The sequence below is a fragment of the Clytia hemisphaerica genome, unplaced genomic scaffold (assembly GCF_902728285.1).
Source record: "Clytia hemisphaerica strain Z4C2 unplaced genomic scaffold, Clytia hemisphaerica genome assembly, whole genome shotgun sequence".
Lineage (NCBI taxonomy): Eukaryota > Metazoa > Cnidaria > Hydrozoa > Leptothecata > Clytiidae > Clytia > Clytia hemisphaerica.
The window spans coordinates 1-12122 of record NW_027103854.1 but is presented as its reverse complement, the minus strand read 5'-3'; the positions used below and the strand labels follow the sequence as shown (position 1 = coordinate 12122).

Below are 12122 nucleotides of genomic sequence, written 5' to 3'. Positions count from 1 at the left end.
CCGAGATTTTTCTGTACTAATTTTCCGAGCCTTTAGGCGAGGAGAATATATGGAAAATATGGAACGAGTGAAATATTTCTCATATTGTACGAGTAAATGTCTGATAACTAGTTTATCGGTGACCCAAATGACACTTTTGTAACAAAGCGACGTTAGATTGCTTCTACCGCTACAATACAACAACATCTTTTCGTCAATTTATATTTTGTACATGTAAAATACAAGATATATTGTACTCTTTTTAACCAATCAGATTACTGATATTTTTTGGATCGCCGATAAAAAAAACAATTAATGAGGATCACCTGGATGAGAATAGTTTTAGAACAAAGCTGATCCTAGAATTGCTGAATATCAAGCGATTTAAAGGTCAATGTAGTAGAAATTGAGGAAAAGACCCTTTAAAAAGAACAGAACAGAATAAGAACCTTTTGATGCTTAAAGTGCCAAGAAATAAGAGCAACCGAGCCTAAACTAAAATCAATTGGTTCTTATAAAAAATGTGTCCATTTTTAGCCTGATTTCTACTGATGGCCCGATCTGAATTATAAGAAAAACTAAAATTAAAATAAGTTCGAATTACAGAAATATTTCAACAATAGAAGTTCGAATAAGCGAGAGTCCAAAATCGTGTAACTAACCTGGGATTGAATGGACAATCATCTTAACCTTGACGAACCATTCTTTCGGCCATCTTGGAATTGTCTCGATCACATTATTTGTCGTCAATTTGAAATCGGACAGGCTACCATCTTTAAATGACAAACGAAAAAAAAACTAATCGTTTACTTTTAAAGAATTTTCAGGAATTTTTGCAATACACCTTTTTCCGGTTAACCGTTTCGTATAAAGACTCACCAAAATTTCGAGTAAACAAACCATCCCATTGGCTAAAAGCAAAAACATAAACAAAAGCCAATTGGTTTGTTTACTCGAAATCTTGGTGACTTTTTATACGAAGCAGCTAACCATCAAAAGGTGTATTTTGTGTCCTTTCAAAGTCTGTTTCGTGATAAAATAAATGATTTCCATAGTAATTGAATTATTGTCTGAAAACTCAAATGAAATGCTTATTGGAAGATTGCTGTCAGCATGAAAGTCTTGAGAATTTGGAACTCGTCCAAGAAATCTATCTTTTAATAAAAAAACAAACTCGTAAAAATATTAAGTTTGATTCGGTACGATAATCTTTTCATATTTATCTTGTATTTTATCGAAATGATACAAGCCAAATTATGAAAACACATTGATTTGTTTAAGGTTTAAGAGTTTTGAGATTTGTAATATACACCCTTTTCGAACGTAGCCGCCAATTGCCGCGCGGGCATATTTTTGTCCGTTTTACCACCCTAAAACCGTCCCAGTCTTTTTTCCGCACCTATAAACAATTGAAAAAGGTGTCACAAAAGGATTGGATCGAGTTTAGGGGAAAAATGCCCGCGCAGTAATTGGCAGCTATGGTCGAAAAGGTGTATCCACTTTCAATCTTTTCAATACTATTATGCTGTCCAGGGTTTCGGTAGCGTGGGAAGATCTATTCCACGACACAGACACCCTGAAAGCAGACGGGTAATCTATATCATTTAATTACCAGTAGTAGGTTTGTTTAAAAAAAAAAAAAAAAAATTGAAGTCAGCGCTGCTTAAGGAAGAGCTGAGAAAGTGTTCTGGGAGCAGATTGGGCTGCTTGACAATGAATAGAGAGGGATTGCTTGAGCATAGAAGGTGTAATCAGAACAATGTTTTGAAGAAAAGAAGATGGGCTGCGAACCAAGGTGTCATGGAAATGTCAGACGTGTATGCTAGATAAATCATAACATGGGGCTGTGGGCCATAGAACAAACTTTGAAAAGATGAAGATCCTATTTTTGTGTTGGAGTAGTGGAGACAAAGTCATGTGGCTGTCTAGGCTTTTTGAATGGCCGTAATGGAATAGAGTTGTAGACAGTTGTCTAGGCGAGAAGAAGAAGAAGCATTTAGGACTTCCCCTAGAGTTAGGTGTACCGGCAGCTACGGTGTATACACTTTAAATCTTTTCAATCTTACCAAAGTCCTTGTTGCTCTGATTATACTTCAGATTCATCACTTGTCCATTGATTGTCATTTTGTCCTTGCCACCAGCATAACATTCCACATTTGTAAAGGTTTTTGGATTCTTTTGAATTTTTCTTTTGACTTCGTTATCATCAATAAACATTTGAAGTATGTAATTATTTGCCATTACCTTTGGAGAAAGAAAAAGACTTATTACACCAATAAGTAAGTAAGTCTGTAGACTAGAGTCTACTTTGGCTGAACTTTGGTTTTTGATGATTTTTTATGGCGCTGAGTCCATTAAAGTAGACTATGAGCATTTGACGAGTTTGCCATTTTGAGAAAAAACACAAAAACTCCAAAAACAAAAAACTATTTGGAGTTGAGAAATACAACCAAAAATTATAAACAAACATCAATAAGAGATTTGGAATCCCTTATTCTTAAATAAAAACATTGCTTGGTACTGTTTTAACCTTCCAAAAACAACTTAAATCTGAGCAATCTAAGCAAAAGCATACCGGGCCACTTAATCGCGCCATCCAGTCTTTAAAAAAGCTTTAAGTGAACCCCGGGCTAGTAAGTCTGTGACCACAGTCGGAGGCGACTCTTCCGCTATCTACCGGAAGGTAGGGGAGGGCGCTATTCTTTCTCCCTGGATTGCTCCACTTACCCTTGATTCTTCTCTTAATTGCTGAGCATCAAGCAGAGAGGCATCTAGTACCATTTTGGGAATCTTTGGTATGACCCGGTTGGGGGTTGAACCCACAACCTTGCGAGCCGGATGCTCTACCACTGCACTACAGTCTCTTAATTACACCAACCCCATCAAAGTGGGACTGTAATGTTTATTGATCTTTATAGTTTTAATTAAACAATTTCTATTTTTTAATTGAATGGAAATGCGAAATATTTTATTCTGGGCAATATCATCTTTGTGAAACTAATTTTGTTTCATTTTTGGAGGGGGATTTTTCTGTGAAGAAATCCTCCAGGGAAGGGGGCAATCCGGGGCAAAATTGGGTGCTGTCTGGGTATGTGCAGACGGTAAGGGTCAGTGTTTTCAACTTTCAAAGTCTCTCTAAGGGTAGGAAAAATCACGATTTTTAGGAATTTTTTTTGATTTCGAGAGAAAAAATTGTAAAAAAATCTCGAAGGGTATATTAGGGGGATATTTGTTCGTTTTTTTGAGGTCGCTCGATTTTTTTAGTCAAAGCACTTGTTATACTGTACATTTATACATTAACCCTTAAAAACAGTGTTTTCAGTGTTTTTCAGCCAGAAACAGCTGTTTTGTCCAGTTTTTGCGCTTTTGGAAGCTCAATATCTCGAGTTAGGTACTGAAATCACCTATACTCGCAATATATCACTAATCTTAATTTTTTGAGAGCTTTCTAAAAATATACAACAGGTCTCCGTTTTCTCAAGCTAACATTTTCATTAATTTTTCACCCTATGATTTTTGCCTGAGACCGTCGTATTTGTCCGAAAATCACACCAAAGTGTCCGAAAAAAAATTGCTACCCAAGTTATTTTGATTCCCCTACCCCTTAGCTTTCCAAAAATGTATAACAAGTGCTTTGACTAAAAAAATCGAGCGATTTTACAAATTTCCCCCTACTGGAAGGGAATTTTTCACAAATCGAAGAAAATCTTCAAAAAAGTCTCTATAAGGGTCGGTTAGGCTTTTCAGCTAAAATCAGTCTCTTTAAGGGTCGGTTTTCGGAGGTCCCCTCATATCCTCAACCCTGGCACCCCTAATAACATGTCGCATGAGACCTTTCAAGTTTCACAACTCAGTGGCGTATTTAGGAATTTTGCCAAGTAGGTCAAAATTTTGAAGCCAAGTGGTTCAAGTCTGGCTCTTGGAAAGGCGTTTATCATTTTTCGTTTAATCGCTATCCGAGTTATTCTATGCAAAAAGATTCCACTTTTGTTTAGACGGACGTAGTTTGTATCGCCACTCGTACTATGTTACAAATTATGGGAATTTTTTTACTCAACGTATACCCCTGTCTCACGTTTTAACTACCTTTTTACGCTAATTAACCGCTTGTGGTAAAAAAATAGATACTGATGTGGAGCAATGTTCGTTTCCCCAAAACAAGAAATATAGATGAGTTATAGTTGAGTTTATAGGCCTTTATATCCCCAAAATTATTTTTTATGTTTTGAATTGAATAGAAGGTAATTAAATGGTGTCAAATCATTCTAATATATTCATTTCCGCTCACAACAACAACCAAAAAGCAGGTAAAAAACAAAGTTTTAAAAGACTTTGAAAAATGCTTCATTTTTGTTAAAAAATAAACATTATTAGTTCAACTTAAAGCAGTGACAACTGGTGCTGATGCTTAATATCATGACGATCAATTCTTAGCAATCGATCCATAAGAATTAAAGCTATAAAATCACAGTTAAGACGTGAAAGTTACTTGGACTTTCACAAAATTTCAGATCAAACTCAAAAGTTAACTGGGTCGCTTCAGCAAATTTCAGCTCTGGAAACTGAGCTTCTCTCAATAAAAACTGTGAAAGAGATAAGCTAGGAAATGTGAATTGAGTATTGTTTTTTAATAAACTCGACAGAGAAGCTGTACGTAGCCTCATAGCTATTACCCCGATTTTTTTAGAAATTTTGCTAGGTCGTTTCAGCCATTTCTAGCTATGTCTCTCGGCTTCATATTATCTCTAAATGAAAGGCGGCCAGATATATAAGCAGTTACTCAAGGTCATTACACGTGAATTTTTAGAGAAGTTGAGCTCGGTAATAATATGATCCCGATTTGCTAGGGCGAAAGAGGTCAAAAAGGGTGTTGCTAAGTCACTCAAGCGGGGCGATATGGGTCGGGCGGTATTAGATAGGTTTTCGGATTATCAAAATAAAAGTCTCTAAATAGCGAAAGGTTCACTCGCAAAACATTAGGAGGTAATACTGCGGAGATAAATTTCAGTTTAGTTTAGTTAGTTTTAACTGCCGCACGCATAAAATTGATAAAGTTGATACAAGACATGGCATCTGAAGGGGACTGTGTATCACTAAGAGGAATAAGATTGCCTGTTTCACAATTTTTCATGTTTTTCAATTTCTCGGAACTATGTCACTTGACCTACTTGACCTACCCTAAATACGCCTCTGCAACTTACCCTTTCCATACGAATATCCACTTTATACCATTCATTAAAATTACAACCATAATTTTTTTCAATTTTGTTCTTGTTCCATACAATCAATCTCAGTTTCTTGTCGCTGTGAAAAAGGATTACCGGCAATTTACTACCCTCGACCGGTTGATATAGGGTGCCAGAAGCTGAACATCTCAAAATGTCGGTAAAACGTTCGTCGTATTGGCCGTATACTATGAATTCTAAAGACATTTGCCATTCTTTCGTTTGGACCGGTATAATGTTTATCAATCTGTTTCGTTCTGGTTTGAATGCTTTGGGAAAAGAAAATAATTTACAATCACTTTTTAAGAACTCCCTTAATTTGAACACATGTTTCTTCCTTCCCAGGACCCATCAATACAATTCTTTGTGCCGCGGTCGGCTTTTTAGGGAACTAGTAATGAATTTAAAAGGAAGATTTGTTCTCAACAAAGTTTTTTTCCGTAAGCGTCCCAAGCTCTGAACTAGCGGTCCAAGACCTGCGAAACTTAAGACGATAAATGATCCGTTATTCCAGGGATATGTTATAGCCGAGCTGGATAACGCACATTTAAAAAAGCCTTGTTCTATCTCTGTCCCTGACATTAAAATTTGATATGAAATTTGACTTTTTTAATTACAAACTCGTGAAATTTGGATTTCCTCTTAGCCAATGATTCTGCTGCTCTATTTATCGTTCACGATTAAAAACTTTTAATTATCAAGAGGGTCTGGAAAACATTGGTGAATGACAATTTAAAAAAAATGAAAAACATTGCTTTCATTAGTAAAGTTATAAGAAGTTTCTTCTCTAAGATTATAAATAGTACTTTCTCATTTGAAATACCGCGCTACACCGCGGGGTGCCTCACTTTCTAACTGATATTTTCAGATAGCAAGTCGGTATGTCTGATTATGGAAAAAATTTCAAGTCAATTGAAACAGTATTTGTCAAAATATTTACATCCGAAATTTTTAAAGAGAAATCATGAAAGCTTCTCAAATTCATAACACACGCTGATAAAAATAGATATCATTTACAAGGAAGCTTTTGGGGTATCTTCTACAAATATTATTTTGATGAAAAGCGGGAACATCATAGCAAAATATGTGCAAACGTACTGCGAATACTTTGTCTGCTTCATTTTTCTTATAAAAACAGAACACTCAAGGGGACAGAGATGGATTTCTATTATCAACAGTTTACAATAGAAAAGACAAAGAAGCAATTCCGCTAAGGAATTCTCGTCCTTCATCCAGCTCCGCTATAACATATCCCTGGTTATTCCTACTTTTATTTGATGATCTTACAATTAATATATTCTACTAGTTTTTTTTTTTACTTTTCTGGAAGATAATTCAGCTCTTGGGCGATATGAATTCTAAAATCAGAGCAGGTTCCAAAGTCACAAAGTTTCGCACTTCTTGGGTCGGTAATTCAGGTCTTGGACCGTTAAATTAGGGCTTGGGTCGCTTCAATGCAAGGGTATCATACATTTTCACAAGAACACTCCTACACTTGTGCTTTCGATACCGTTGCCCAGAAGAATTATTTTCATATTTTCGTTACCAGTCACGTCTGCGCTGCTAAGGGTTGATGGCATAGATTTTTAAAGCCCAAAGGGCTAGATGTCGTGCTTTAAGCCATCACAGGCAAAAAAAGTGAATATCGGAAAAATATAGTTGCTATTGTTTTCGAAAACCCGGGAAACTTCTGATTGGTCAAGCGCTGAAATTCTGTTGTAATGTCAGGCAACGATGTAAAAATAATAGATAACCAACTTGCCTTGATTCTCAAAAAACATCCGTGTTACGGTCGTAAAAATATTAACGACATTTTGCATCGTAAAAAGTGCAATTAAATAAAAACTTGCTTCATTTGCAACCTTCTATTGGACAGAATCGATCACGTGATGTATATTTTCCTAAAATTTGGGTTAGAAAAAGTGTATATTCCTATAGGCAGCCTCACAGAAAAAAAAATTTAATTATATATTATTGTTCTATAAACATTTATCTGTTTATTTTGTATCATGCAACCTTTATGCACTTTTCATACGTGAGATACACGTTTTTTTTTTTATAAGGAACACGTTTATAAGGAACTCGAGGCTGAAAATGGGTCAAAAAATAAGGAATTGTTAAGGAACTGCTCAGGCTGAGAAGAAGTGGATTTGAAAATAATGTACCTTATTGGGACTAATTTGACCAAATTTTGATCTTTCAAGGGGCAAAAAGTTCAAAATTTCCTATGTAGTAAGGAACTCGATAAGGAACTTAGCCTGGGAATCCAAGCTCATAATTTTAGAAAAAACAAAAAATACCTCACCTCACAAAGTTTTAAAAATATAGAGCTTGGTGCAGGTAGATTAGTCTGACACAGAATGTTATAAACAGTCTGTGTGTGAACCCTTGTTGACAGACTTTCTGAAATTTGGAAACCCAGGCAAATACACATAATCAACTTATCATTAAAACTCTTTCACAACCTCTAAAGACTTTCAAAACTACTAAAAACCACATAAAACATCAACCACATGTATTTAGACTTCCAGCCAACAGCCATTTTGTTTCGAAATGAATCTATGTTTTCATTTTCATTTGTTTTCCTTTTTTCTGCAGAGTCAGCTTTTTCCATAAATTATGCGCGCGCATCGAAATAATCAAAATGCGCGCGAAAGTACTGCTAAGTAATACGCCGAAAGCTGGCCAATCAGGCCGAACCTGCATTGCAGGGAAAAATCTCCCTGCAGGCGAGTTACCTGCGCCAAGCGTTAAACCAGCAGCAAAAATATCATAAACTAGACTGTGAAAAAAGTTTAACGCTTGGATTCCCAGGCTATAAGGAACTTTGAGACTGAAATTCTCTGTAAAAATAAGGAACTCCGGGCTTAGAGCAAAGTTAAGGTTCCTTATAAAAAAAAACGTGTATCGCATTTCAAATCACACATATATTTTTCAGATAACAGCATTTTATGAGCGTTTATTTATCCAGATGAAGATTAAGTGGTATCAGGCCGATCCGTAGTCAATTTGTCTAAAGATTGGTACCATTATCTTTTGAAAAAAATTCCAAAATTTGCAGTAAATAACAATTAAATTTTCTATCAATTCAGTGGATGTCAAAAAGTGTGTCAAAATCTAGCTAAAAGCATAACACGCACTGCACACAGAGCTATTTAAAGGAGTGCTCATTTCAATAGGAAAACAATGGTTGTTCTCTTGGGAGAAGTGCCTTCTAGAGGTAGTTGGTTATCTATTATTTTTACATCGTTGTGTCACGTGACTTAGGTAGGATTTCCTACCTAACCACGGCACACTTTTCAGCAAAAGTACGCCATCTAGCCGTTCGGGCTTTATAAATCTATGGTTGATAGCTGTATGCGAAGAAGCAGAGCATGCTTTCAACAAGGTCTATAGAGTGCTCAAAGGACCGAAGTTCTGAGCGTAATACTTGATATGAGTCCTGAGAAGGACGAATCACGTGTCTCCGGATAGATAAGTGGACATAAATTGAAACGTCAGCAAATTACTAGGAATTAAAAATTCTACACCTTAAAACACTCAATGTATACTGTAAATAAACGCTTTGAAAACTTCAGTTTCGATATATTTTTGTTTGTTGGAAATGCTTTTCAGCTCATCTTGGTACGCCCATTTTTTTCAGTGTCACACGCTTGTTTTTTACAAGAACCAGTAAATTTTGGCTGACCCCGAAATTGTTCATAAGTTTATATTGTTCCAAGCAATAGAGCTATTGTTCTGAGGGCCTAAATCTGAGGCTGGTGTTCTTATGAAACTGTTCTTATAAAAAAAGCATATAGTTCTTACCATCTTTGATTTCAAAATTTGATTTTCGTTGAATAATCGTTTCCTATAAATAAGATATGGAATATTCATCAATTTCCATTTCAACTTCTTCGTCAAGCCAATATGAATTTAGTTTAATATTTTTGGGGGACATTTAAAGGGACATAAAAGTACTAACGAAATTTGTAAACAAACTGTATGCAGCGGATACAAAATCAAAACAAATGTCACATGTCAAAATAAAAAATCAATACAAATGTAACTGATTTTGATTGTTTCAATTGTTTTACAAGTTTGTTTTGGACACGTGATTTTGATTGTTCTCTTCAATGATACTTGGTTTGCGCAATGTTTACATTTTACTACTTTTATGTCCCTTTAAAGAGTTTAGCGAAAAGTTTGAAATAATTTCACTTTAAGTAAACCTGCGACCGCAGTCGGAGGCGACCCGAAGGCTCCTCTTTCGATAGCTATCTACCCGAAGATAGGGGAGGGCGCCACTTTCTCCCTGAATTGCTCCACTTACCCTTGATCCTTCTCTTAATTGCTTAGCATCAAGCATAGAAGCATCAAGTACCATTTTGGAAATTGTGGTTGAACCCACAACCTTGCAAACCGTAGTCGGATTCTCTACCACTGTACTACGGTCGCTAATTTCGCTTTGAAGCTTGGAATATTTGATTGAATAAGCCCTACACCTACTCTTTGTAGATCGTAAGAAAATACAGTTGCCTCTCTCTAATTCGATCTCTAAAGTACTAAGACTTTTCTTCAAATTAGAGAAAGATTCGAATTACAGAAGGTATTTTACACTTTTTTCCAGCTGGAGTGGACCAATTTTTCTGTTCAAATTCGAACTACAGAAAGATTCGAATTATAGAGGTTCGAATTATAGAGGTTCGAATTATAGAGGTTCGAATTAGAGAGGTTCAAATTAGAGAGGTTCAAATTAGAGAGGTTCGAATTATAGAAGTTCGAATTAGAGATGTTCGAATTATAGAGGTTCGAATTAGAGAGGGTTGACTCTACTACAAATCACAAAGAAAGAACAGAGCAGAATAAATAAAAAACAGGCCATGTACCTCTGGTTTCAAAACAGTTTTCTTGAAATATCTCCATCCACGAGAATCAACCAAATGAGAATCTCCAACACCTTCCAATGGTTCGTCAATCACCACACAGATCTGGTCATCACCATGGTGATTTACCGAATGACAATCATCAGTTAATGTACAATGTCCTACACATTGTACCTCCGTCAAACCTCTCAAATGTGCGTATTTGTTTTTAACAGCAACTCTCCTATGCTCTTTGACATCAAGGAATCTCGCCTGTTTGTTGATACGATCTAATGTTGATTCTATGATCTTCAATTTTGCCAGAAAGTAAATGATCATATAGTGTTTTAATATCGTCAATTTCATTTTGATTTTTGATAAAGAATGATACTTGCAACGATACGTTTGTTTGTATCATCTAGAAAATTGAAAAAAAATTCAAATCTTGGTACGATCGTGATTATTAAATTATTTAATTTTATTTGAATATATTTTTATTCGACATATTCTTAATAAATTTATATTCGATGTATTCATCGAATGAAGAATTTATAATATATAATAATATGAATTAAAAATTATTTTTCGTACTCTTACCCATTCCCAGCTGGCACACAACGTTGTTTTAACGTTCATCTAACGTTATATGGACGTTGTGAACGTTAAATAAACGTTGAAACAACGTTGTGTGCCAGCTGGGTTTCACACAAATAATTTTCAACAGCATGAAATTATAAGTACCCTGAGTGGTCCTAAATCCGACAGCCCACTGCTATGAAAAAAAATTCTATGTTTACAAACATTCCCTCTCCAAGTTGAACAATAAACTATTGCAAGAAATCTCGAAACAAAACATCTAACAAGACGACTACAGGGTGTCCCTAATAAAAGTATCGAGTTTGAACATGCGATTGAGTAGAAAGTTTTAAGTGTGTATTCACAAAATTGTATTTTCTAAGCTCTCCCTCTTTTTTCTTTGTCATTACGATTAATTTATACGTTGTAACTACCTTTTGTAATAAGCCTGTGTGATGGAGAACGTTCTTATATTTTAGCGATAACACACACAAACTTTTCTATTCAATCGCATGTTCAAACTCGATACTTTAATTAGGGACACCCTGTATAATGTCAAGATGTCAATTAATGTGATCAAAAAAGTGCGAGTTGTAAAAATAATTACCTCTAGTATTCTGAATCTGTTGCTCGTGTTTAAAACGTTAACAATTTTGTAAAAAAAAATTATGTTTTGTTTGTATAAGATGTTATTTGGTTCATTTAGTTCAGTGTATCAAATCTTTCAGTTTAGTTGACACTTTGGTATTTTCATTGCGTCACAGCGAAAGATTTGTTTCATATTTTACAGTATGTGGCCCCAAAAACGTCGATTAAATTTAAAATTTCTCTCAAATCTAGAGGAAAAGAGGTTTTACAAAAATTTTTGCTGCATGATAAACTTAAACATTTCTACTTTATTTCCCAGAAGTTCTTTTTCAAAATTTTCAATTCAAACAATATTTTTCAATCGCTTATAGATAGGTAGCTTTTTTCTAATGGCCTCCAAAACGGAGGTTTGCAATTTTAGCGATTTCTCGAGATATCTTTAAGATATGAATACAATATTTTGACCATAGTTTGGAAATGTGATTTAGAGGGTTTTGGGCATAAATTAGTTTGATAAATTTTTTACAGTATACTCCTGGTTGTCAAAACGTAGGTTTGGGGCCCCCAAAACGTAGGTGTAGTTAAAATCGAATTATTAAGCCCCGTGGTAATAGAATGTGAAACGATGAACATATTTGTGTACGACCCGGTGGATGTAAAATTTATGATTCTTTTATAAAAATATTTCAAGATTTTCGATGATGCAAAGTCCAAACTGAAAATTTAGAAATTTTCAAAATGATAATTTTGATTTAACAACGTCTTAATCAAGTTTCTGAAAACCAATCTTTTTGAAAATATTCCATTCATGTATGGAAATGCTGTGAAAATTTAGAAAAACGCTTAACTGAAACTGAAAATATTAAGCTTTAAAAGTATTTTTCTCCTATATTTGGCCAAATAATGACGG

General features: G+C 35.0%; 1 protein-coding gene across 1 annotated transcript; it reads right to left on the bottom strand.

Moving 5' to 3' along the window:
- Positions 1-4436: 4436 nt before the first annotated feature.
- Positions 4437-10480, bottom strand: LOC136808135 (uncharacterized). Its single transcript, XM_067064677.1, has 4 exons — positions 10073-10480; positions 9012-9054; positions 5181-5473; positions 4437-4562 (listed from the first exon to the last, which is right to left on the bottom strand). Exons 1-4 carry the CDS (start codon positions 10412-10414, stop codon positions 4437-4439), a joined length of 804 nt encoding a protein of 267 aa, XP_066920778.1. The 5' UTR covers positions 10415-10480.
- Positions 10481-12122: the final 1642 nt, after the last annotated feature.

What these genes read in the sequence shown, in the direction of transcription:
- LOC136808135 (XM_067064677.1), bottom strand. Translation starts at nt 10,414, where the DNA reads ATGAAATTGACGATATTAAAACACTATATGATCATTTACTTTCTGGCA. An exon ending in AAATTTTGAAATCAAAGATG is followed by an intron (nt 5,474 to 9,011) that starts GTAAGAACTATA and finishes CTTTTCCCAAAG; the next exon opens with CATTCAAACCAGAACGAAAC. An exon ending in TGGATATTCGTATGGAAAGG is followed by an intron (nt 4,563 to 5,180) that starts GTAAGTTGCAGA and finishes TCTCTTTCACAG; the next exon opens with TTTTTATTGAGAGAAGCTCA.